At 38.3% G+C, this 27,920-nt stretch overlaps 1 protein-coding gene across 2 annotated transcripts in view; it reads left to right on the top strand.

Annotated features, from left to right (window-relative positions):
- The window catches only part of MED27 (mediator complex subunit 27), a 180,086-nt gene that overhangs the window by 47,034 nt on the left and 105,132 nt on the right, over positions 1-27,920 (top strand). The window contains exons 1-3 of one of the 2 annotated variants that reach the window (XM_073314821.2): positions 7,858-8,047; positions 8,175-8,241; positions 20,323-20,453. In XM_073314821.2, the coding sequence (XP_073170922.1) occupies positions 7,944-8,047; positions 8,175-8,241; positions 20,323-20,453 (302 nt within the window). In that variant the 5' untranslated portion in view covers positions 7,858-7,943. Of the gene's footprint in view, positions 1-7,857; positions 8,048-8,174; positions 8,242-20,322; positions 20,454-27,920 lie in introns of those variants that run through there. The other variant, XM_073314820.2, reaches the window with a different exon arrangement.

The raw sequence follows: 27,920 nt of genomic DNA, 5'->3' as shown, positions 1-27,920 counted from the left end.
CTGTATTAGGAGGAGAACATCACCAGACAGACGTTTAAATTGTTTTATTTAACTAAAACAACGTTATATATTCTGGATTTTTTTTTCAACAGCAAACATAATATTTTAACAAAACAACATATGAATTTTTTGAATTTAGTTAAACAAGTATTTTAAAATCAGGTTTGTTTTTGTTAAATCTTGTTTTTAACTAAAATAGTTAGATAAAATATTTTTTTTAAAAACCCAAAAAGTAAATTGACTATATCAGCCAGGTCAACATGAGAAACTTAAAATATTGGCTTCTGCAGCTAGCTCAGTTGTCTTCACCTTCATTTTCCTGTTTGTTCATAATCTGGAAAAGAAAAACAAGCTTTCCTGCTTTTTCAGGTCCCAAACGATTTCTCAATTTGGAATGAATTAGTCCAAAGGAAGAAAATATTCTTTCTACACGGGCAGAAGAAGCTACTGCTGTTAAAAGTGAGATTATCTCTTCAACAGTCTCTGAATCCAAGTGCTTAAGTGACTTCCACTAGTTCACTGGTGTGACTTTCTTTAAAACATCATCAGCAAACATCTATTTCTTGAGTGGTTCACCCTTAGCACTGAAGTTTATTATAGTTGGCATTATGGGGGGATGACTGCTGGATGTCCATGTCATAGCCAGCTCTTCTTCTTCAGCAGTTAAGGTTTGACCCTGGTGCTGAGTATTGAGAGTATCTGCAAGAAAATGAGCTGGAGATAGTGCTTGTCCCATTCGTTTTTTTAATGCTTGTAATTTAACTCCGTCGTTGCATATTTCTCTTTTTAAGATATTACTCAGTTCCTTCCAGATTTCAACAGCATCAGCAGTAAACCAGCTATTTCCCTGCATTTTGTTCAAGGCTACAGAAATAGGCTTCAGGGGACTCAGCATGTGTTCAGCGTTTCTCTTAAGCCCAATGTTGAGAACTTTGGCTGTGACAGTGCCATCTATTTTTTTTCATGATTTTGTTCACGAACTGTCATCAGATTAGGCCAGTTCTTGATCTAGTGCGCAAAACAAGTCCACGACTGAGTTCCATTGCACGTCTTGTGGGAGAGTTAGCTTGGTTCCTCCCACTTTTTTCAGAGCAACTGCTGCAAAGTGGTTGTTATGGAAGTATTTTGCAATTTCAACATTAGTCTTTATCTCTGGAACACTGAAGTCTTTGGCTAGGAGGTGTATCAAATGAGTACTGCAACCATATGTTGTTAGCTTGGGACTCTCTTCTAAATAAATTCTTCTAATCTTGGGTACATTTGCAGCATTGTCTGTGACCAAGCTGCGTACTAGACATTTTGAATTTTTTTTCCACAGTTTGTTATAGCTTTTACTGCTACTTCATGTAAGTATTCTGCTGTGTGTGCATTTCCTGATGTATCAGTTGTTTCTGTAAGGAAGACATTCCCTTCTTTTGTTGTCACACAAACACATACAACAGGATAATTGTGGACATTGTGCAACCCATCAAGACTCAGGTTAACAATGTCACCCTCTAGACCTTTTGCATACTGCTCAATTTCTCTTTCATTTGCTTGCGACATCTGCTCTGTTGGGTGGACTGTATCCTGGTCTTAATGACTGAACCAGGTTAATGAAGTGTGGGTTCTCAATCATACGGAAAGGAGAATTTATTGCATAAACAAACCGGGCAATTTTTTTCATCAATTACCTCTTTTTGTAATCTGATGGTTCTTATCACAAATTTACCTATGGTTGTTTCTGGATGACGGATTTTTTTTTTTTCTTTTTGCTACAGGTGATTTACTGTGGCTATGTGACCTACATGATGTGACTGAAACACTATCATTGGCAAATAACTCTGAAACTATAGAAAATGGTGGTGATCTTGATGGTGGATAGCCTTCAGAATCCTGTATGTTGAGGATGGATTTTCCTATTATTTAATTATTATTACCGTACTGCTCATTTAGTATTACTCATTGCATTCGCTGACACTCAGTACTACTTTAAGGTGAAATTGTAAAAGGAAGATCTGCCTATTTCAGCTATTTATTTTATCACAACTGCATCTAAAATGATAGAACCATAGAGTAACAACTATATTTTTTGCTCAAACATGAGAATTCAAGAATAGTCTAAAAGGAAGACAGGCTGTCCTTAAGAAAGAAGTATGAAATAAAAAAGTTTACCAACCTGAAGATCCTGCATGTTCAGACATGTTCTTTTCATCATCTTCAATGCAGCTTCCTCCTGAAAAGGAACACTTCTCATGATGTTGTTTCATTCGGGCAGCCAGGCCTTGCATTTGTTGCGCTGTTTGCATTTTGCACTCATGTCTGTCTTACCCACAGGTAGAGGAACTTCATTAAAATATTCCCAAACTGGGTCTCTTTTACAGCCTGCTGCCGTTATAGGTTTTCCCTTCTAGTGAGAGAATGGCATGGTAGATCTCAAATCAATGAAGGCTATGCTCGGAAAGACCTCAAGACTTCTGGAATATGCTGCTCAAACGTTTCACTTTTGATTTCTACTGTTTGTCCCTCCCTTCTCACATTTATCTCCAGACTTCTTCTCCTTGTGCAGATCTGTTCCGCCCCCAATGATCTTCTGTTCATTGAACTTTTTGAAATTTAGCACTTTTAGAGAGAGGTAAGGGGTTGACTCTGTGTATACACATTTGCAGAGGGACAATAGGGTTGAGGTCTGTTATTTCTCACCTATTTATTTATTTATTTATTTATTTATTTAAAACCATTTTTACTGTTAACAAGCATGTTATCTCTGGAGACACAAATCCACACTTTGAGAACTGCAAAACTAAGCATCTCTGAGGTATCTTCAAGACTGAGCACTGAGTCCTATTGGGTAGATAGAAAGATGAACCTAAATAATCTATACAGAAGCCCCTAGAACCCCATAAAATGGGGTCCGTAATCCATGAATTATTGGAACTCATTTACAAACATTTCCTTAAACATTACATGAATATATTGTCTCATAATATAGAATTAGAATTTGTAATTCCTATTCCATGATGAGATAGCTTTGAGATACATTATATCTTAATTAAAATGATCTTTAGATAGGTTTTTTCCTCAAAAAGCATTTTATCAAAAAAATCCGATTTCTTTAAAATTTTTTTTTTAAATAATTGGTTTTTATCCACCCTGGTGTTTTGTCTAGGTCTGTATGTGTCTATATTTGGAGGGGATCACCCATGTGCCTTTTGTTGTCCCTGAAAAAATTCACCAAAATTTGAACGGCAACCTTAAGTTGGCTCCTTTGTGCATTTTAATAATCTTTAATTGCATGATCCCATACTATGTTATCCACACAATCCCTGCCTCATTCAGTGCACAGGATGGACCTTGCTCTGCCCATAAGTCGAGGTTGTGTTGTAAATGAAGCTGCTGTCTGTAGGACCCCTTTTTCATTTGTTTGCTGAAGTTGGAAGGTATGTAGTGAATGAGGTGGAGAACTGGAAGAAGAAAGGTTTGTTTCATGGTTAAGGCAGTTGAATGCCAATCTGGAGAACTGGATTCTATCCATGCCTCTGCCATAGAGTTCCTATGTGATGCTGGGCAAGTCATGTAAACAAAAATTTTCATTGGTGTCCACTGTGTGTTGCTCATTTCTGGCTACCCAACTTGAGACATCTATGGAGAAGTGCTGAGTAGCTTGTAACTGCAGCTAAAGTCAGTGGGAGCTCTGGTCTGAATTTATGAAGTTCTATACAATGCTAAATATTCTGAAAAATCTGGTCCTAGGCATCTCAGATTGGGCACCTGAAATTAGAGGATACTTTTGACAATTTTGGCTTTAATCTCCATGCGTCAATTCCCCATCTGTTAAATTGGGAGGAACTAAGATACTGTGATGCGTATTGACAGGTTTCAGAGTAACAGCCGTGTTAGTCTGTATTCGCAAAAAGAAAAGGAGTACTTGTGGCACCTTAGAGACTAACCAATATTTGAGCATAAGCTTTCGTGAGCTACAGCTCACTTCATTGGAGCTGTAGCTCACGAAAGCTTATGCTCAAATAAATTGGTTAGTCTCTAAGGTGCCACAAGTACTCCTTTTCTTTTTGTGATGCGTATGACATTGCAGGGAATTTGTCTGTACAATTTATGAATTCTGGTTAATATTGTGAAGTTGTTGTTATGAAATGCTATGTCTCTGTGTACCCACCAGGGCTGACAAGGCTTTAAGCATGTCCTTTGCAGACAGGGTACTATGGTGGGTCATTAATGACTGCCTGTTCAGGGTGAAGCACCTTGGGACAGTGGGTTAGCTGGTTGGGGCCTAGAAGTAGCTACTTCTTCCCACTTGTCCTGCAGACAGTGGGGAATGGAGAGTGGAAAGAAGGAAAAAAAAAAATAAAGGTGACAAAGCAGGTATTTAGAAAGGATTCATGGGAAAGACTCAGGGAACCACCCAAGAAGCATTGGGTAGGACAGGGGAAGGCAGGAGACAGAGCAGCCAAGGTGAGAGAAGGAGAGCTAGGAAGAGAAGGCTCCATATTTGAGAAGATAAGTGATGCCCTACAGCAGAAGCAAGGTAGATTAAAAAAAAACAATTAGAAACAAAGATTTTTTTAATTTAAATTAGATATTTTAATTACAATTTTTCTTTTTTAAAAATAAACCTATTAAATTTAAATTTGAAATTAGTAAGACTTAACATAGGTTGTAAAGTTTACTGTAATCTATTAAAATAATTTAAATAATGAAAATAATATTTTTTGTAGTACATATTTGCTGCTGAAGTTTTAAACAAAGTCACACCAGTTCAGAGATGTGAAACTCACTTATTAAACACTGGAAACAGAATTTGTTAAAATGCTAAACCAGCTTTTGACAGCAGTAGCCACTTCTGTAGGTTCAGAAAGAATATTGTATTCATTTCAGTTTATTCAACTAGTTCAGTTCAGTGACAGTTTCATTCAAAGTTAAGAAACCAGTTGGGAGTTGAAAAAGTAGGACTAAATAACTCCTGCTTGCTTGGATGCATGGGCAACCTTTAATGCTTGACTTTGCAACCTTAGTATTCTTTTAATGTAACTTTTTTTTAAAAAATGTAATTGACAATATATGTTATGAAATGAGTGAATCACTCTCCCTCTGTATGTTGGTCTCCAAATCTGAAACTTTTATTGAGACAGCAAAAAATCACAGATGTCACTGCAAAGAGTATGTTATAAATATCTAGATAAATATAGTAAAAAGCTTTTTTTGGATCATGTTTCTTTCTCTTGGTGGTGGGGAAGGGGTAAATAAAATAATTGATGTGTGCACTGTTAGCTGTCACCCAGGTTTCATGTGTGGTATCTCTCCTTTGGCATGCATATAGCAGCAGCACATTTAGCACCTCGCCCACAGCATCCACCTCCTGATAGCAAAACTTGCCAATAGAAAAGCATTCAGCACTTCATTATTTCTACAACCTGAGTGCATTTGCAAATTAATTGATGTGTGGGAGGAAAGGCATCTGCTTTGTAAAAACCTTTAACTATTGCAGTAAAACTAGAAATAAAATTGGTTGTCTATAGTACGCTGATATGTGGTTACAGGTAGTGTGGCCTCCAGGATAATTTTAGGTTTCAGAGTAGCAGCTGTGTTAGTCTGTATTCGCAAAAAGAAAAGGAATACTTGTGGCACCTCAGAGACTAACCAATGTATTAGTCTGTGAGGTGCCACAAGAACTCCTTTTCTCCAGGATAATGGGGCAACTTGATGCCTTTTTCTCCAGTCATTACTGACTTGGGTGCTCACTTTCTTTAATACTGCATTCTGTCATTTGAAACACACATTGTTTGCTAAATAGAAACCTTGAAAGCAAATGGCAGACTAGATATAACACACTTTTTTTTCAGAGTAGCAGCCGTGTTAGTCTGTATCCGCAAAAAGAAAAGGAGTACTTGTGGCACCTATAAATTTGTTAGTCTCTACGGTGCCACGAGTACTCCCTTTTTTTTTTTGTATAGCTAGTGGTTTCTTATATGTTGCTTACTCAGCACTAAGCCAGATTTTCATTAGACCTATGAATGACTCCTAATTTTAAAGGCTCCTAATCTTGTGGGTTAATTGTGTTACCCTATAATACCATTATAATTTCCCATGGAAAATAATATAAAGCATGTTCCATTTGTGTACTCATAAAAATCATTAGTACTTGCAGAAAGTCTTGAATAGTAGAGGGAAAAAACAAACTGTTCTGATTCCCTCCCACAAAAGGTGGTGGTGACTGTCTTCTATTTCTGTTTGTTTAGTGTCTTGAACTATACCCATTGCAATGGTATCTGAGCTCTTTACATATAAGATACTGGTAACTTCAGTCAACTAGTGAATGAATATTGAGTAAGCACTTCTTAGCTTAAATTGTACTCTACTGTATTTCCTCACTCTTTCTAGCTTCTCTGATCAGTTAATTCACCCAAGTGTTGCAGATAAGGGTAAGAATATGTGATCTCTTCTCAGAAGTAAGGATTACGTAATCCATAGCTGTTACTCATTATGCTGTGGTAAAAGAAATCTGTGCAATGAAAGAGGTTTTGCAAAGCAAATGGCTTTATTACACCAGTTCAGACTACTGTACTTTTTGGATTTGGTTGTAAAACATCTGTGCTTTTTGCACTCCCTAGTCTGAGTGTGATATTTTAACAGATGGACAGCTAATTTTTTTATAATCCAGTCCCGTCCTTTCAAATGAGGAGAAGAGATTCTTATTTGTTTAACTTGCTGCTGTTAAGAAAACCTCATCTATATAAAGTAGCATGTTGTGCACTTAGGTCTTGGGATTTGAGAATTTAATACAGCTATGCAGTTAAGCACTGGAGTTTTTTTTCACAATCACGATTTCGTACTATAATCTTTCTGCAAGTGTAATGTCAGCTATGCTTGCACACTTATTTCAAACCTCATTAAAGCATCATTTCCTTGTTTAGTTTTTAGATTTGTGTGCTTAATCATGGAGCAGGCACGTTGTTCAAACCTGTTTATTTTTGTTTGGGGGCACATATTAACTTGTTTCCTTTTTCTTTTGTCATCCTGAGTTATCAGGATTCTTATTAAATATCCTAACTTTTCAATTAAGAGTTATTTCCAAATTTAATTAACCCCGAATGGAAGGTAGGAACTGCCTTTTCACTTACGTTCAGGTTTCCTGGTCACACTTTTATATGTTCCATCCTCTGACTATTACAGAGTTTGTAAATAGTTTTGAAATGCCAGTTTGTGATATATGGGCCTCTTTAACATTTCTTTGATTTATGTGCAGCCCGGTGGGGAAAAAGCAAAGGAAGCAAATTATGCTGGGAAAAATGTTACCAAGCTTCACTTTTTTCAGTTTTAGTTAAAAACTACACTTTTATCAATCAAACCTGATGGATTTTGTTTTCCTTTCTAAAAGCATTCATAACTTAACTCTTTGAAGGCTTGAGAAATTTTTGGCCAAGATTTTCAAAAGTGACTACTGATATTTTGGGTGCCCAATTTTGAGGCACCTTTGAATGGCCTATCTTTTAGAGCTGGGTTCTTAGCACTTTTTGAAAATAAAGGCCCTTTATGTCATTTCAGTTAGGGCCTCTAAAAATTGAGGCACCCCAAATCACTGTGTACTCCTGAGTATCTTGGCCACATGTTTCTCCCAGTGTGTACAGTCTAGATTAGTTTTGCACAGACTTTATTGTATAAAAGTAAATTTTAATCCTCAGAAGTTTAGATTGAAAATGGATTAAAATGAGTTTTCATTAGAATGTATCCAAATAATGAGTTTTGCAGTTTTATAATCTGTTCTCTCGAATTCTAGTCATTAATGTCCTAATTAAGTGCAAAGCATTACTTTTTCTCATGTCAGAAGGCCTGTTTCAGTGCAAAGGTACAACATATCCTGGAATTCGTGAAAGTCAGTCTTGCTGTCGGCTTGAAAGTCTGCGTAAAAACGGATTGATATCAGCCATGACCAGCACCATGGACTCAGCATGAAGAAAAATGATCTCATGGCACAAAGATATAAAAAGATTCACCTGCATGGCATTGTTCTTACATATAACCAGATGAATCCTGGAGTTGTGAACTCTCTCCAGTAAGTCACAGTTCTACACTTTACTTGCTGATAAATGGATGTGGATGCTGAATCCAGCTTTTATTCCTGAAGTCATCTTAATTTTTCATGAATTTCAAGAGATTGTATTGCCATTATTATGTCCCAGGCTGTCTCATCCAAAGGAAGAAGCATGGAACACATTGGAAGTGAGAAGGACACTTAAAATATACAAGGTAACCCATAAGTAGGGCAACGATTTTGTCACTGAGGTCAAGGAAACCATGAGTAGCAGAGACCTCCATGACTTGTGTCCCCCGCCCGTGACCTGTCCATGGCTTTTACTAATAATATGCATAAGAAAAATTTAGCCTTACCCATAAGTCTAAGGAACTCTGCCATCAAATGTAAGAAAGCATCAACATCTTTTCATCTCAAGATGAATGTCTCTGGAGTATAGAAGCTATAAAGCAGAGCTGTTTGGAGCATGTTTTCTGAAACTAGTAGAGGTGTCTTAGGGAGAGGCAGAGAAATTTGTGCTCCATATGAAAAAATATGCTGGGCAGCCACGTGGTCATCCATATGCGTGTTTGGCCAAAGGGTGCTACACTCAATAGTACTTCAGTGAACTCCAACATATTCTCTCTAAATATTCATGTACATAGGTTGCATCCTAATAACCTGTTTATTATTTCCACTCTGAAGTAAAGACTGATGATGATCCCATTATAGGACCTGTCCGTATTGAAGAATAAAAAAAGTAATGTTTACCTGAAAATTTCATTTACTCAAGAAGTGGAAGTCTACAAATGTAACCTATAGTGATATAAGTGAATCCAGAAAAAAACAGGTTTCAGAGTAACAGCCGTGTTAGTCTGTATTCGCAAAAAGAAAAGGAGTACTTGTGGCACCTTAGAGACTAACCAATTTATTAGAGTATAAGCTTTCGTGAGCTACAGCTCACTTCATCAGATGCATATCGTGGAAACTGCAGCAGACTTTATATATACACAGAGAATATGAAACAATACCTCCTCCCACCCCACTGTCCTGCTGGTAATAGCTTATCTAAAGTGATCATCAGGTGGGCCATTTCCAGCACAAATCCAGGTTTTCTCACCCTCCACCCCCCCACACAAATTCACTCTCCTGCTGGTGATAGCCCATCCAAAGTGACAACTCTTTACACAATGTGCATGACAATCAAGTTGGGCTATTTCCTGCACAAATCCAGGTTTTCTCACATCCCCCCCACCCCCATACACACACAAACTCACTATCCTGCTGGTAATAGCTCATCCAAACTGACCACTCTTCAAGTTTAAATCCAAGTTAAACCAGAACATCTGGGGGGGGGTAGGAAAAAACAAGAGGAAACAGGCTACCTTGCATAATGACTTAGCCACTCCCAGTCTCTATTTAAGCCTAAATTAATAGTATCCAATTTGCAAATGAATTCCAATTCAGCAGTTTCTCGCTGGAGTCTGGATTTGAAGTTTTTTTGTTTTAAGATAGCGACCTTCATGTCTGTGATTGCGTGACCAGAGAGATTGAAGTGTTCTCCGACTGGTTTATGAATGTTATAATTCTTGACATCTGATTTGTGTCCATTTATTCTTTTACGTAGAGACTGTCCAGTTTGACCAGTGTACATGGCAGAGGGGCATTGCTGGCACATGATGGCATATATCACATTGGTGGATGTGCAGGTGAACGAGCCTCTGATAGTGTGGCTGATGTTATTAGGCCCTGTGATGGTGTCCCCTGAATAGATATGTGGGCACAATTGGCAACGGGCTTTGTTGCAAGGATAAGTTCCTGGGTTAGTGGTTCTGTTGTGTGGTATGTGGTTGTTGGTGAGTATTTGCTTCAGGTTGCGGGGCTGTCTGTAGGCAAGGACTGGCCTGTCTCCCAAGATTTGTGAGAGTGTTGGGTCATCCTTTAGGATAGGTTGTAGATCCTTAATAATGCGTTGGAGGGGTTTTAGTTGGGGGCTGAAGGTGATGGCTAGTGGCGTTCTGTTATTTTCTTTGTTAGGCCTGTCCTGTAGTAGGTAACTTCTGGGAACTCTTCTGGCTCTATCAATCTGTTTCTTTACTTCTGCAGGTGGGTATTGTAGTTGTAAGAAAGCTTGACAGAGATCTTGTAGGTGTTTGTCTCTGTCTGAGGGGTTGGAGCAAATGCGGTTGTATCGCAGAGCTTGGCTGTAGACGATGGATCGTGTGGTGTGGTCAGGGTGAAAGCTGGAGGCATGCAGGTAGGAATAGCGGTCAGTAGGTTTCCGGTATAGGGTGGTGTTTATGTGACCATTGTTTATTAGCACTGTAGTGTCCAGGAAGTGGATCTCTTGTGTGGACTGGACCAGGCTGAGGTTGGTGGCGGGATGGAAATTGTTGAAATCATGGTGGAATTCCTCAAGGGCTTGAGCCAGGTGCTTAAATACGGTTAAAAATCTGACCTATGAAGATTGTCCTTTCAGGTGAAAATGGGATGCAAACTGGCCCCCCCTTTTTTTGCCCCCCCCTTCATGAAAATGGTTTGTGTGCTGTAATGATGGAGTCCTCCTGGAAGGTTGCAGATCATAGTATACTGCTTAACTGCTGCGTTGAGGTTAATGCAGCTAGACATTTTAATATAAATAGTTGATTTCAGCCCTTCTTCGCAGCACACCATTTATGAAGTTTCTTCAGATTTTCTGTCTTCCAAGGACATCAAAATCTCCTTGTTACCAAGACAGAAAACCATTCTTTATACCTCCACAGCTGCCACCTGAGCCTGTGACTTCAAAGATTAATTCTAGGGCTTTGGAAAATGTTTATCTTGGTCTTTCAGGACATAAGAGAAGAGTCTTCAGTTCTAAGTTCCAGTGGCTTTTTAAGGGACCGTAGTAGCAATGAAGGTTGATGCTAATTGTATCCTTATCCAGTTTTAACAACCTGTTTTCTCTGCTACAGATCCTTTTTTCCCCTTCAAGAAGAATCCCTTTGTTAAAAAGGGAACATGGCTTTTCTTTGTGTATGAATGATTTTTAGCTCAGCAGATAGTAGGGTTATCCATTAAGAATAACATACAAATATAAACGTACCATGTATAAAAGTAAGCAATTAAAAATGGTACCATTTTGAATCTAAAACCAATATGAAATATGATCACTTGCATATTTAGCTAAGAAGTGGTGGATGTGACACCGTCTGTACCAACTAAATGTACTCAGGTTCACAGATTTCTTCTTCTTTCCTTTATTGCTGAATATGTTTCTAGACCAGTGGTTCCCAAACTTTAACAACCTGTGAACCCCTTTCACTAAAAAGTTAAGTCTCACAAACCCCCTCTTAAAAATGAATATTCCAGGGATTTTCTCCTTTACCTGAGTATAAATGATAAAAGCAGTGATCTTGGAAATATAACATTTGTTTTTCTGACATGCTTATTACACACTATTTATTATTATTATTTATCATGACAGTATTTTTATAAATTATAAAAACGGCAACTCTCTTACAAGATCTCACGTTCGTAGCTTGTATCACTTTGAATAAGCCTGTTATAAGACAAGGCTCCTACGTTTCATCAAGGAGTATCAGATGTGAAACAGCATGAAGGGATTTAAGAAGCCAACTCAGAGTTCCTCCTACACAAGCATTCAGGTCTTGAGCAGTCCAGGCAAACAATGTACGTTACAACAAAGCTTAAACTTGTTCTTTGTAATAATTTTGAAAACAACACTAGCTGCCTATTTAATTTAAAAACAGCAAAAAAAATCCAGCTTTCTTTCCATTTCTTATAAGGAATCTTGAAGTTTAAATCTACTCAGTGTGATAGATATGCTTGCTTTGATCTGTTTAGCCTTTGGAAGTCCAGGGGCTCCAGGCTGTTGGCCCCGTGCTGCCCGGGGTCCCTATGGAGAGCTCTGTCCGCCATTAGGAAATTTTTTCCCGGGAACCCACTGTAACATTTTGCGAACCCCCGGGGGTTCCCGAACCCCAGTTTGGGAACCACTGCTCTAGCCCATCCCTTGAATTCTGGAGGTGATTGTGGTAGCTTCACTTCACTTTTTTTGCACTTGTGACCCTCTAGGGATTCTTCTTTATGCCACTGGATTGTACCTGTGTTTCTAGGTAAGTATCAGTTTAGTTTCTTGACAACTTGACAGTTTTGAGAACTGCATGATTTTTTTCAGAACAATTTCAGAGATGCATATGGGGGCTAAAATATGGGGTATCGCCACATGCAGTTTACATATTATATAAATGTAACTATAGTGGCTTGGGCCAAGAAAAAGGTGCGTTCAGCAACGCCGCAGGGAAACTCTCTTCCATCCTTGGGGCACCTGTTCCAACCCTTTCCACCCCCAGTAAACTTACACACACCAGAACAGTACAATGAATGGAGAAAAACAACAGGGGGATAAGATAGGGAGAGCGGTAAAACAAGGTTTACATCCAACACGAGGACCTACAGGCCCACAATATGAAAATATAGACATCGAACAATGCATCTAGAATCAGAGTTCAGGAATCCTGGGTAAAGTTCTTGTCCAGCAGCGAGTCTTGGGTGCTCCTGGTCATCTTCGGCAGCAGTAAATTTTCCCCAACAAACCCCTCCAGTGCCCTCTTTTGTCACTCTGTACAAACCTACACAGAGCGAAAATCTCCCCACTTAACTAGCTACAGCCTCCCTCCTTACTCCCCATGCAAAGTCACAAGCTCTAGTACTCCATAGTTCCATACAGCTTTGGTGACAGTGATACTGGGTCTGGATCTGGTTTGTCCTCACAGTGCTTCTTCTCGCTTCCGTCCTGGGATGTCCCAGGTCAGCTGCTCTGTCCCTTCTGGGCTTCAGGCTGGTTCTCTACTGCTTCAGTGTGTGAGGTTCGTGCGCGCGTACACACTCTCTCTCTCCTCTCCTCTTCCTGGAATAACCAGCAATTCCTCTGCCTGTGTATGAACTTTTAAAGGGGTCATGCTCTCTAAACACCAAAGGGGTAACATAAATATTAGGGGCAAAGAGTCCTGTGGCACCTTATAGACTAACAGATGTATTGGAACATAAGCTTTCGTGGGTGAATACCCACTTCTTTGGATGTGTGTAAATATTAGGTTTCTTTAAACTAGAGAATAGTGTGATTTTGATATAGTCTCTTCAGGTTGAAATTATCCCAAAGTGCAGTTAAATTTTACCAATATAATGACCAAGTAGATTTCAAAACACTTTACAAACCTGCATGATCAGCAGTGTCTCTTGCACAGACTTGGATACTGCAACCTTTTTTATTAGGGGCAGAATGGGGATGGAAAGTTGATCTGGATAATGGGCCTATTACCAACGCTTTCAGGAAAGTGCGATGGATTTGTTAACTTCTACCTGGACATAAACCAGAGACCAGCAAAGGAGTCTTTGGTGTAATATCTCATATGAAGGACAGAACCTTTATTGGTCCAGCATTCTTAGGGTGATGTTGCAATTTTAGTATTTGGGTAGGAGCCTAACTTTGGAAGCCTACCTAAATATATGGACTCTATCACCATCCTTTATGAGCCCCTCACAGTAACCTAGTCAAGAAGGGGAAATATTATCCCCTTTGTATGCTCTTAAACGCTCTGTAAAAGAAGTATTTAATAGAGCTGAGGACTGAATCCAGACCACTGATCCAGTGCCTTAAATGAAAGGCCAGTAGCGGCTAAGGAACTTCTCTTGTTGTTCACCACCATAGTGACTTTTTATATAAGGTTTTTGTTACTTTATATAAGTTTTTTTCAGTCTCTTCAAAAACTTGCTCCAGGTGAATTATTGCGGAGATTAAAATCCAAAATGTTCCAATTACAGCTCATCAGGAGGAGCTTGTACTACTTCAATTAGCATGAAGCAAGTTCTTAATTGTTTTTATTTTATTATTTTTTCTTTAAACATACCTGCCTGATCCCATTAGACTGAAAATAAAGAGACATTTCAGTCAACAATTAAATATTGGCATATCGGGACGAAATGATACTGGAATTCCTTTGCTAATCTAATTAGCTCTTGGTAATAGGAATATACTGTTTTATTTGGTTTTGCAAGTCGCCCATTTCTTTCACTACAGTGGGTTATGAAGTTATGTTGCCCCTCAATTTTCCCCTTCTTTCCAACATCTTAACCCGTCTCTGAAAGTAGTAAGGAAGGACAAGCTTGATAAGTTCGCTGATTTAGAATCAGGAGTTCCATACTGAATTTTTTTTGTTTTTTAAAAGAAAATATGAGACAAAACTACACTTGAAGGCTGCAGTCTGACATTAATTAAAACAGCACTTACAGCATAAGTATTGTGCTTAGAGAGAATGGAATGAAATAGACATAATGGAGAGAAATTCTAAAATAAACAATGTTTAAAAACAACACAGACTGAGAAAGACACAAACTTTGTTTTCCTAGCGTGCCATTTCAGAGAGCATTTTCCAATCTGCCAGTCTTGGGAAAGGACCCACTCAACTCTCTTCTGCAGGCCTGGGGAGCAAATGTAGGTCTCTTTAGAATGTTCCATGACACTATGCATATGGCTTCAGTACAAATAGAAGCCGTTACATGGACGAGATTTTAATAGTAGTGCCAGCTCTTTAAAAGAGGACAACTGTAATACTGGGATTTGAAGGAAGAAAAGTAATGGGATAACAGTTCTATTACCCCCACAGGTGGGGTACAATACTTGTTGCTTAGGCATCCTAGTGAGTTGGAAGGAGTGTGGGGAATATAGTTAAAAAAAGAAAAGAAAAGGAGAACAAAGTGTTCTAACTGAGTTGGAAATCTAGAACAAATACATGATGTCTGGCTTTCCTATTAATTGGAAGGCCGGAAACCTAGTTCAGCAAGAGAAAATAAATAAGTAAATAAATTGGAGAACCTGCTCTTTTGGTCTGTTGATGCTGTTTTGACCAAGTTGAGAATTCAGCTATACTAAAATGATCAAACATTGTTTAGAATTTTTTTTTCCAAACTGGCCTCATTATCTGAGATACTCTTTTAAAAGTGTATCAATTAAAGTAATGTAACTTCTCTCTTGCCTGCGTTCGTCTGCGAAGATGAAACCGAGGGAGTGTTCTGTTGGCTTGCTCATAGCTGGGTTCAAAAGAACTACTACAGCTTTATCATAATAAACTCCCTTGTTAGCTGAAAGGGAGAAGTATTTTAATGAGGGGCAAAGTACTGTGCATCTTAAAAGGAGAGAAATGTGCATGTTTTTGCTAATGTTATAGTGGTCTTAGAAAGTCCTGTGATGGATAAGGATCTGTCATTGCTTCCAGGAAGCCCCTATTCTCAGGGAGGTTGGAACCAGATACTTTTTAAAACAACTCCCTCTTGCTTCCCTCTCACCCCCACTGCCAAAAGCACTTTATTTAAAATATGATATACATATATGTTCCTGTAATATTTAAAATTAAGATTTTGGAAAAAGTCACCTTGGGGTTATAAGAACGAACACACATGAGCTTTCTGGTTTTAAACATTTTTTTTTGAAGCAAAGTAATTACTCAAAAAATAATTCTAAGGATTGTTAATATGTCAATTTATTGCACACAGTGAACTGACATGATCAAATGCTCCAGGTGCTTTTTCAGTTTCTGCAAGCTAAATAATATCTTCAGTAAGTGGAGTGTAATGGCTTGTTTTGTCAGCAGTCAACACAAACAAAAGGCCATTTGATATGATCCTAATGGTAAACCTTTGACTGCCAGAACCTGGGACTGGACAATAGGGAATGGCTCACTGGCTAATTGCCCTATTCTGGTCATTCCTCCTGAAGCATCTGGCTCCGGCCACGTCAGAAGACAGGGTATTGCGCTAGATGGACCATTAGTGTGACCCTATTTGGCCAAACTTATGTTCTTAGTATTTCACTGGTGGTAAAGAGGTTAGCTTCTCACCAGCCAGTTGGATTTCCCCAAAACTGAAAGTTACATGGATGAGTTGCTGTAATAGTGCTTTTGAATGATGGGGAATCCTGAGTGGCTGATGTGATGATGATTTTTAATGCTGTCCAATATGTCAACATTCAGGTACAACAGGTAACTTACATATTTAATCTGACAGCTGTTGCACACATTTAGCTGGCAAAATGCTAAACGGTAACTGTCAACAGCAGCTTGAGGGTGGTGATCACTGAAAATATCAGAATACAAGAAATTTCTGGCAGTCTAGCCATAGCATCTGATTTCTGGGACTGTTTTTATTGAAACAGTATGGTTACATTTGGAGAAATATGATACCGGTACGTATGCAAAATACCTTTAATGAAATATTTAGAGCGTCTGTGACTAATCCGTTCGAGTCACATCTTTGATGTAACAAGTTAAGTAACTCATGAGACGGCTTATTGGTCTACTCCTTCAAGGTGCTCAGCCTCCATTGAAATTAATGAGTTGAAAGCACTCCACATCTCACAGTAAATGCTGAGCGCTGATTGGACCCTAAGGGATCAGGTTGTACCATTGTTTCCTGAGGAGTGAAGGCAGAAATCTTTTCAGTCACGTGACAAACTCTCTGAATGATGCTCAGAAGGAGTGAATGGACCAAGTCATAGACTTCTTGAACTGGTTTCATTCCTCTCCCTATTTGTATTGAATCCATTCTTGACCTATGTCTTCTGTTAAACATCCCAGGCTGGCTTGAGCTACAGAAGCCAAATATTTTTTCACCATCCAGAAGATAGTGATTTGGCTTTTAAACGGAGTAAAACTAATAGCAAGTATTTTACAGTTTATTAATGTGAAGGCTATGATTCTCTCAATATTTTGTTTTTAAGTAATACTAATAATTACTATTTATACTAGTGTTTCAAAGCACTTCCCCCCCCCCCCCCAAGAAATGCTGGAAGTATGCCAACAGAGGTGTTTGTGGCCTGTATCACCTATATAGTAGTAATACTGAGAGCAAAATAAAGGCGTTGAACTATTGCATGCCAGAGTGAACAAGTAGAGACAGGCAAAGCAGTAAAACAATGGAGTAATACTATGTGAAATTATATATATTTGCACTGTCTTAAATATTATCTCAGCCGGTCATTAAAGACAGCCTCATTACCTAATTCTAATATGTTGTGAATCTCATGTCTTTCTTAAATGTAATTTTCCTGGAGTCAGGCAATTGCAAGAGAATCTCATATTTCTTTAGAGAATTTCTAGCCCTCATGGCTGCATAAAACTCTTGACAGCACCTTAAAGGCACAGAGACCACAAGGCAAATAAACGAACCCCACAAATTTTTTAAGTAAATAAACCTGATTTTTTTTAAAAGGTCTGAATCCTGACCTTTGAATAGTTGGGGTTGACAATACTGGTTGTATATCCCATCTGTAGGATAATTCCGATACAGGAAATTTCTGATGATAGAATGACTAGCAGTTTTTTAATTAGCTCCTATAATAACTGTACTGTAATAATTTCGTGCTGGGAATAAGGGACTTTCTAAAAAGCCCATGAAACCAGAATAATAGAAAGGGTAACTGCAGATGGAGTAACAGAACAGAAAACCTAGAATAACCAGATATGATGAAAAGGTGTATTCCCTTCCCCCAGTCCTTTATTCTGCTCACATTTGACCATGCCATAAAATGAACATATTATCCTGAAAAGTAGAGAACTATTATCGACCTTTCCGTCGTCCTTTTTGAAACAAGAGTTGCTCTCATGAACATTAGGAGATAAATGTGTGCATTGTAAAGTGTACATTTTATGTGTATATACCACATTATGCATTAAATCTCATGCCTGTATTTGTAAATAGTAATAAATCTGAATTACCCTTTAGCCTTGGTTCTGTTTTTCAGACCTGTGACTAAGGAAACATTTTCCCAGTCTTTTTGGTTCAAAAATGCATTGTGTACAATACAGTATGTAATGCTTAAATAATGTATAAATGATATTGGACAGGAGTTTCCTATCAGTTTTATTAACTTTGACCCTTTCTCTCATTATAAAGATTTAAAAAAAAAAAAAATTTATGGGCCCTTATAGATTTTTGACAGTTGGGTCTGTGTTCCTGGAAGTGTAGAATGGGGTGGGTGGGGGTGTGTGTGTGTGTACACAATTAACAAAAAGTCACTGAATTACTGGGAGTCAGCATTCAAGGACATAGTTTGTTTTCTGGAATACTAATTTTTTAAAAAGGGTACATACTTTTCTTGTACCTGGCCCCTAAGTGTGAAATATACCAGGAGGTCTCCGAATAGGTATCACATTTTAAAATGGTAATATTAAGAGTTCATCTGTAATAGTACTATTTTTTGCTCTCTCTTTTGAGCAGGTGGCCAAAATGATGTCATTTGGGTAAAATACCAGTCATGCCACTCTGCACAGTGAGCATAACTCTTCCAGAGTAGTGTCAGCAGGGACAAAATGGCTGAGTTTGCACTGATCATAATAAGATGCAATGAAGAAAAGGGAAGGGAATGTTCCTAGAGCCAGGAAGGGGTCTCCTGCCAAGCTGTCTTTCCCTTTAATTCCATAAAATACTGTGCATGTTGCACTCATTGCAAATTCTGGTAGTGGAGATAGAAAACTAAGCCTCTGACATTTTGAAACATTGTCTTTCAAACTTGTAGTGTCCCTTTCGTTCATTGATTTCCCATTTAAGAAATTTGTAGGAGAAAAACAAATTTGAGCAAAATTCATTGGTCTAAGATGAGTTGTTAGAGCAATATGATACCCCTCCCTTTCCCTAGCTGAGAGTAGTTCTGCTTTTATTAAGAGTGCTATACATCTTTGTCTGTGTCATAGTGCTGTATAAATCACATGGCAAATCGACCAAGTAAATCAGGAAGCTGTTAAAAAAGCAATAAGGATGCTCTGAACACTGACATTTAAGTCTTATTGGCTCACTGGATAGCTTCATTCATTTTTAGAGTAATTTTCAAGGAGATAATTTTAATTGGTTTTGTTTCTTTCATTTTCAGTCACAACACTGTAGAACGGTGGTGTGTAAGTGGATTTTATTTTCTAAACATTGTTAGGTTATGGCGAGGAACCTATGACATTCTTATGTGGTGGTCATGGGATTAGTTTCCCTCAATTGTAAAATAGCTGACCTTTTCAAAACAAATGTATAGACACTTTGACAAAACACTGATATAGGGCTACAGATATGGAAAGAATTCCACTTGGCTAACATTGGATAAATATCTGGTGCTTTTTACTTCAGAATCTGGGGTAGGGTGAACCTCCATTGAGCAGGATGTTTTAAGAAGTGTTAAGGTTAATTTGTAACTTATCGATTTCATAATTTGATTTCACCATAAAGACACCAGTACGTCTATCTGAGAATGAGCTCAGTAAAATTGTCTTCCATGTTCACATACATCCTTCACATATTGTCTTTCACTGTCAACTAAAATAAATGCCTGGGGAAGACACCTACTTCAGATGAAATTTTCATTTGCAAAATGAGCAGGTGCAAGCAATTGGGGGAAAAAAAAAAGCCAGATTTTCCTAATGTAGCCAGCTTCCTGATCCTCTTCTTTTAAGGATCCCTGAATCTCTTGGTTTATTGTGTATGATCTGTTACCCATTCATAAAAAATTATTGTTATATCTGTTTGTATAGTAAAATATTACTTCCTTAAATTAATGAGAGCTATGTCCAGGTTCACAAATTTATTCTGCACAGAGCAGCAAATTATGGGATCAGTTTTCCTTGCATCTGAAATAAATATTAAAGAAAAATTGGCTGCCTCTGTAGGATTTAGGTCAACTTGGACACAACATACTGTCCTTAATTAGTTTGTATCTGTAGCTTATTAAACACTACAGTTTTTAATATATCATGGGCTCTGCTTTCAAGCCTAAAAGAGTAGTCTAGCAGAAATTATAATATTGGTCACAGGTCATTCACATAGGTAAAGCCTCCTATAAAACTAGCATGGTGACTTCAAATAGGAAAAAAAATCCGAATGGTTGTTGGAGAGAGAGAGAGAATGTTCTACGGTTTTATGAACAAAACTGGGTTTCAAGAAATATTGATTCTGTTACTGACTCACCTGCACAACTGCTGTGTTATCTTGGTCAAGTTACTTAACCTCTGTAGCTTAGTTTCCTTGTCTATAAAATGGGAATATCTACCTTCCTCATGGGCCTGTTGTAAAGTATAACTTGTATTTAATGTTCATAAAGTGCTTGTATGGATGGTGCTATAATGTGCAAAGTATTAGTTGCTATCTTACTAGCAGCAAGTAGCTGTTGTGTTACTAAGGATGCAGGAGATGAAAATCTGAGATGTACAGAATATTGCAGTTGGGCAAAGGGGAGGATTTTTAAGGCACTGTCTCTCTGCTGATTTCACTTTGCTCTCTAGTTGCAGTACCATGCAGGGCTAGCGTCTGGCCTTTTGAATCAACAGTCTTTGAAACGTTCTGCCAACCAGATGGGAGTATCTGCAAAACGGAGACCAAAAGCCCAACCTACAACTCTTGTTTTACCACCTCAGTGAGTAGTGGAACATTTTTGAGAGAATTCTTATTGTGTGATGTTTTTTATTTTTAATTTAAAAAATTAACCTTGTAATATTAAGAGGCTTTTGCTGTGGGCTTGCTCTATAGAGGAGTGAGACCAGTAACTGGATGGGGACTATGGGTACCATGAAAACAATGAATTGCTGCCTGTCAGTCTCCCTGAAAGTTACTTTGGACTCTAACAACAAATCTGAATTATAGGAATTCTCCTTTCCAGATGGCCTTGAAAGTATTTTTGCAAGATCAGATTGACATTGAAGCAAGATTCTTCATTAACTGATCAGTGACTAGGAGATTTGAGTAGGTCTTTTCAGAAAGTCCTAAAAGACTGGAGCCAAAAAGTCTTTGGTGCTAGTACTTTCTTGTCAAATGCCTGTTCTCAGTCCATCTGTTCACCATATGTTAATTTTTCATTGGATTGAAACCTCCTTTACAGGTGACAAGCAATTAAGAGGACACCTAGAAAATGTTTAAGGACATAGACAACAGCACTCTAGGCAGTCTGTGTTGCAATGCCAGAAACACCGAGATACCCACAACTAGGCTTATAAATAAGTAAACTGTTTAAAATATTTAGTTATGTATAAGAAAAGTATTATATTAGGAAATTAAGTGTTAAGTGATTATTCAGGGTACTAACCATCCTTGTAGCTGGTAAAAATGGACTGCTGCCTTTCATGTAGAACAAGATCCACTGATGTATAAATACTGTATTGCATCTTTGTCACTGGAGTCTGTGGCACTGAGTCAGTGCTGGATCTAAAGGAAATCCAAGCTTTCTTAAGATAAAATGAAATGAGAGCAATCGGCAGAGTTTTCTCCTTGTATAGTAACTTTAAACAGCTAGTAATTCAAAAATCTATAAAGTGTTCTATCTTCTTACCAATATATCAATAGCAGGGTAGTTAAAAAGGCTGCTTTAGCAAAATTACATGATGTGGAGCCAAATATCACTCTGTTGTATCAGTGTTACTGCATTGACTTCGGACTGCGGTGGTAACTTCGGTAGACTTTGGTTGAATGTGATTATTTTTCTGGCAGAGGAGTTAAATTTATTTGGTAGAGAGAGACAAATTCCATTTTTAATTATGGTTCATGGGCTAGAGTGTTGTGTTGCCAATTCTCTCAATTTTATTCTGAGTCTGATGACGTTTGTTGTTTTTCCTCATAGCCCCAGCTTCTGAAATCCTATGATACGGGAAAATCTCAGCTTACTCTTTTTTTTTTAACCTTTTTTATTTTCTTGGTTGCAGAGGGAAGCCTGAAAATGTGATCAGAGTATATAATGGGTTGAATAGAGCCTTAGTGTAGTAACTAAACTTGTTGTTACAGTCATATTATTGTTATTTGTTCAATACCTTATTGCCACGTTCAGCATCACTCAGTTGGAAAATATGCTCACCTTAAGGATCAGCTATATTTCTCTTCTCCTCCACCTCACTTTTTCTGCCCTCTTCCTTCATTAACTTTTCTATTCTCTCTCTTGTCACTGTTCTTGTGTCACTTCTTGTTTCTTCTTTCTGAATTTCCTTCCTGCATCAACTTCCAATTGCCACACTCTTACCCTTAGGCTTTACTCCTACTTCTACCCCATTCTGCCCCTAAAATAAGCAATGAAAAAATTAATGTTTACACTTTGTATTGTTAGGCTTCAGAATCAACATGCCAGTGAGGATTTTTTTTTTTTTTATTGGTAGGCAGGGAAGTTCACCTCTTGCAGCCTGTCCGCAGACTCAGACTGTACTGCATCTGTCATACTTGATTCATGTTTGGAAGGTTTTCTTCTCAATCATGAGAACTAGAATTCCCCCTCCTCACCCCCCAATGGAAGCTGGGTATATGCAAATTCTAAATATTTCCCATGGACCACATAAATTCATCATGAGGGCTGGATCAGACCCATCGTCTGGATGTCTAACTGCTTTGGCCAGTGGTGAGAACAGAATTGTGGCAAGTTTAAGAGGTGTCTGAATTGTTGGCAATTTGAAAGATACAGTTGTTTGAAAATGTGGCTGGCATAGTAATGTCACCCTGGGAACATCTCTTATTCAGATTCCTTCCTGCCTGTGATTAGTGATTCATGGCCAACAAAATAAATTGCAGCAGTTAAAAGATTATTGAGATAAAAGGGTACATTATTAATATTTTCCCGTTGGGGTGCGAACCTTTCCTCTGTGTTCTATCTTTCCAGGTGCTCAAATATTCTCAGGTTTTTGAGGTGGGGAGAGGGAAGCTTACTCAAATATGTTGCATGTTGGGAGATCAGTTGATGCCTCGGTTATTGTATGCATATTATATAACTACATGCTGTGGTGCTATTGCAGACAATCTCCAGTAATCCTGGTTTCTCTAATAGTGAACATATAATTGCGTTTCCGTGGATTAAGATGACTACATGTTGTGCTACATTAATTAATCAATATTTGATGTGCTTGTTCTGTCTGATATTTTTGTATTTGGCAGTTCATTGTTATGTTTAATGTGACATCTTATATCAAAGTATAAAAATGGTGTGACAAATGGATTACGTTGTCCCAATTGTGCTATAGTTTCATGGGTATAATGAGTTCTCCCTTCTCATTTTTCCCCATTCCTCATAACAGCAGAAGCAGCATGGGAAGAATCTTTAGCACAAACAAGATGTTTCCTTGAAAAGGCATTTTAGGAAGTGAAGAATTCTTCCCACCACTTTGCTATTATTTATGCCATGGAAATTCAGTTATCTTGTATCTGTTGTGTATTTGAACAAATAAGCATTTTTTTTTATTTTGACAAATATTCTTATTTCAGCAAAAATATTAAGTTGCAGGTCTTTAGTAGCATTGTCTTTAGGGATTCAGTAACACTTAAATGTTATTCAGAGCAGTAGCATTGCTTCAAATTTTCTTAATGCACGGGGAGATAAAACTAGCTTTGCACTTTCACCAAAAGGTCCATGTGCCAAACCATATTGTAAGCCATGGTCAGATCAAGGAAAACTGAACCAGTCTTCAGCTTATGTTGGAATCCATTTTTGATCAAAGTTGTAAGTGCCAGAACTTGATCACATGTATTATGACTGCAGTGAAAACCAGCTTGCTCTGGTGCTAGCCTGCCTTCCACAGATGATGAAATTCTTTGCACAAGCAGATACTCGAGGACCTTTAAAGCAAACGCTTAGAAGTGAAACTGGCTGTAGCTTGAAGGCAAGTGTAGGTCTTTCCCCGGTTTCAGCAAGACAATGACCTTCGCTTGGTGCCAGACTATAGGCAGTCTGGATTCCCGCAGAACTTTGTTGAAAACTCAAATGAGCAATTCCTGAGGGTGAGGACCAGATGTTTAATGAATTCAGGTACAATTCTATCCTGATGCAGTAATCTATGTCAGACAGAAGAGGAATGCCAGGAAACTACCACTCTACGGCTCAGGAAATAAGATGGATAATGACATGGATAAAGAATTTTCTGAAGGCCTTTCATGCTTGCAGTGTATCCCAAAGGCTAATTATATCCAATTAGTAGCAAATGGAGCAGTTACATTCCCTTGTGAAGCTGGCAATTCAAAACTTGAGTCTCCCAGATGTGGTGGCGCAGTGTGCTACAGCAAATCACAAATAGCCCAACTATTATAGGGTTTCTAAACTACTTTAGTAGGCTATATTTCAACCAGAACCTATTACCTGTGTTCTTTTGCCTAGCAACAGCATGTTTACTCAATAACCCCTTTGGTCTTTTAAATCCTTACACTTCTGAGCTGCAGACCAGAAAGGCTTCTGAATATGCCTCTCTAGTGCAGCTAAATGTAGCTGGTTAAAATATAGAATATTCCATTTATTTGAATAAATGTTCATTAGAAAACTGCCAATGGAAAGAAGTAGTAATCTAAAATATTTTTTCTTAGTGGAACAAACAATTGCAAGGAAAACAAACTTGGTAGATTTATTCATACTTTTTGACATGAGTTTGGGCTGGGATGGGTTAGTCTTAATTACTCTTGAAAGATGTACATATTGAAGCATCAGCATGACATATATATGGCTATAAATTTGGCTGTGGATGAGTATTGTAAGACGTTGAAGGTTTCTCATCTGTTTAAAAGGAGGAACAACCATGTATTTAGTGAAGCCATCATTTATTTCTTATGGGAAAGGCATGTGGTGTACAAACTATCAGGAATCCCTAAACTTAAAAGGCGGGCTACATACTCTATGAAGTGGCTTGTAAGTATTGCCAGTTGTTATTTGAGCGGTTGCAGATATGTATTCCATTCAAGTGTGTGAAATCCATTTTTCTAAATTCCAGGTAAGTACATTTTTAAAAAAAACTAGTCTGTCTCTTCCCTTCTGTTAAAGAAATGGCATCACTCTGGGCCCTTAATACAGTGCTAGTTGCTCTCATGGGTCTTCTGTTTGAGCCCTTGGTAACCTGCTCTCTGTCCTTTCTTTGCCAAAAGGCAGCTTTACTCATAGCCATAACTCCCTCAAGGAGGGTGAGAGAGTTGCAGACTCTCATGGCAGGACTTCCCTATACAGAATTTTTTAAAGATAAATATGGTGCTAAGGCAGCATCCAAAATTTATGTGAAAAGTGGTGTCACGGCTTCACCTTAACCAAACATATATTAACCTGTATTCTATCCTAAACTGCATTTGAGTACGGAGGAATAGCTCCATCATATACTGGATGTGAGATGATGTTTGGCGTTCTACTTAGAGAGGACTAAGCAGTTTAATCATTCCTCTCGACTGTGTCTCTTATGCAGAGCAAGTAAAGGGTTAGGCAGTTTCCATGCACACAGTCTTTAGGTGGATTACTTCCTACAGTACTGCAGCGTATGGAGTACCTCAGAGACTGGTAGCTCATTCAACTAGGGCCCAAGCCACTTTGGTTGTGTTCCTCAGTGTTGTTTCTATATTAGACATTTGCAGGGCAGCTATCTGGTCTTCAGTACATATTTTTACCAAGTATTAGGCAAACTTTGAGAAAGTGGTTTTACAATCATTCTTTAGTCTCTCAGCCCCACCTCCTCCAGTTACAGGTTTTGAATCACCTGAGTAGAATATACATCTGCAACAATGTGAAGAAGGAGAAAAATGTTTACTAACTGTACTGTAACTATTGCTGTTCAAGGTGTGGGTGAAGGTGCATATTCCACCCACTGTCCCCTTCTGCACTGGCATCATTAGCCCTGGATTCTGGTGTGAAGGAAGAGAGGTGGGTCAGGGAGGCACTGCCCTTATATAGCCATGGGAAGGTCTACGGGGCTGAAAGGCATGAATTTCACCTGGGCAGGTGCTGTTAAGCAGTTACCCAAGTTTGATGCGCTTGGTGTATGAACCCCTGAGTGGTATACACCTCTGCACCCAGATCTCAAATTATAGTGCAGGTAAATAACTGCTTTTGCTCTGCTATCGTTGAATCTTGACAAGAGCCTCTAGTGTTGTTTGCTTTCCAGTAGCAGATTTCTCTAGCAGTTAAGTGGGAGAGGAGGAGGAATGTTATGATGATGGTCCATCTCTCTCTTCTGATAGCAGAGATCTACAAAAGAACATGTCTAGTGATGTGCTTCTTTCTCCCCTCCTCAGTTCTAACAGGATTTCTCCTTTCCACTGAGGAGACACATTTGACTTAACAAACTTCTTGTCTTTCTCCTGCCTTCTGCTGAAGAAATAAGGACTTGATTTTCAGAGGTGCTGAACACCTTCAACTCCCATGAAGATAACAAGAAGTTAGATGCACTCAGCACCTTTTTAAAAACTAGAGTTGTGGTCCTGGTTTTCAAATTGAACAGGAAACAGTGACTCTTGTTCTAAGTTCTCTTGAAATTTAAAGTAATACTGGACATGGTTAATGTAATAACATATGTTGTATTATTTCTTTTGGCATTATATGTTGAAAGTAAATTTTCACTCATTAAATTGGCTCCAAGGATCCCTACTCCTGGAATCCACATGCCATAGCATGTGGAATTCAGTACTGCTGAAAGCAGTTAGTCTTAGGAAGGTGCTCCATGCCAATGCACAGCCCTGCTGAGAGCACAGCAGACACTCTGATGTGTTACTGTACATCTGAGAAGCAAGATCAGCATGAAACACTGTGATATGGTGAAGAGAGAACAGGGTAACCATAGTGAGCTCACTTTATTTATTCTTGGCATTATACTTGTTGGCAAACACAGGGTGGTCTATTAGTATTAATGAGATTTTTTTAGGGGTATCAAATAAAGACTAGACCCAATAGTTTGTATAGCTTTATAGATAACTGAACTGGAGTATTGAAAAAAACACTCTTTCTTAGAACTGTTCCAGTATCTAAAGTTTAAATTATTCCCTAATACAATGGTTGAGATTCTCACCACTCTGGATGTTTAGGGTCTTCCATTATGACATTCATTGTATTGGGAAAATAGGTTTCTACTTGCTAAGAACTCTCTGGCTCGTGGTTCAATTGACAGAGAGGCCTGAGTATAAATGAGGAGTAAAGTTTTTTCTATGTGGTGGTTTTTTTGGGGGGGTGTGATGCTTTTTTTTTGTTTTGCTTTTGGGCTTTTTACTTTCACTGGAATATAAATGTTTCCAATATATTTCCTAAACTGACAAAGAAAGCATCTGAACTAAGTGGGTGAAAGTTTCTCTGAATCTAAATTCAGGCCTTTAATCTACTTTCTGTGAAACAGGACCAGGAAAATGACTCCTTTATATAGAAAAGACATCTATAAAATTGTTCAAGAAATCTAACATGCACAACTGAAAGCCATGAAAATAGTTTCTTTAATCTTTGGTTTAAGTCAGGGAGTTGTAGGAGGAACATGGCCCAATGGGTTCTGCCAATCACACACTTTCTCACTCCTTAGCATTTTCTCCTTGTGAATGCATAACTGCAGCACTTTGTTACACACATTAATAGGAGAAGACACCTTTGTGTGGGCCCCTCCAACTAAGATGTCAATTGGGGGATGGAGGATCTAGAAACTCCTTCACTGCCTCTCCTCACTGGTTGAGGAGTTCATCTCTTTGGGGCCCTCTGCATGAAATTGAGCAATCAGCATTCAAATAGCAATATAAATGGTTTTGTAAGACATGAGAAATGGTTTGCCTACTGTATTTAGATTTGTTTTTCATAAACTAAACTGAGGCATTCCCATTTAGTTACAGAAAAATGACAATAAAACCTTGCATATCTTGGAAATCATTCATCTTTGATCACTCACTGGTCAGCCTGAGTCTTTTCTGTCTTGGAGATCTTCTTGGGAGTTCCCCATCTTTCACCCAACTGGTTATTTAAGCCCCTGTGTCCATGACAAGTCTTAGGTGGTTTCTAAAGTTCATCATCATATCAGACAGTCCCCGTCCATATCCTGCCTTATCTTCAACTAATCCTTTCAAGGTAGCTGCATGGGAGAAAAAGGTCCTTTGATGATGATATAGCTTCCTTTCAAACACTAATTCACTGGTTTAGCAGACA

This window comes from Lepidochelys kempii, chromosome 16 (assembly GCF_965140285.1).
Source record: "Lepidochelys kempii isolate rLepKem1 chromosome 16, rLepKem1.hap1, whole genome shotgun sequence".
Lineage (NCBI taxonomy): Eukaryota > Metazoa > Chordata > Testudines > Cheloniidae > Lepidochelys > Lepidochelys kempii.
Note: the sequence above shows the minus strand (reverse complement) of the source record. Positions and strands in the feature narration are given on the sequence as shown.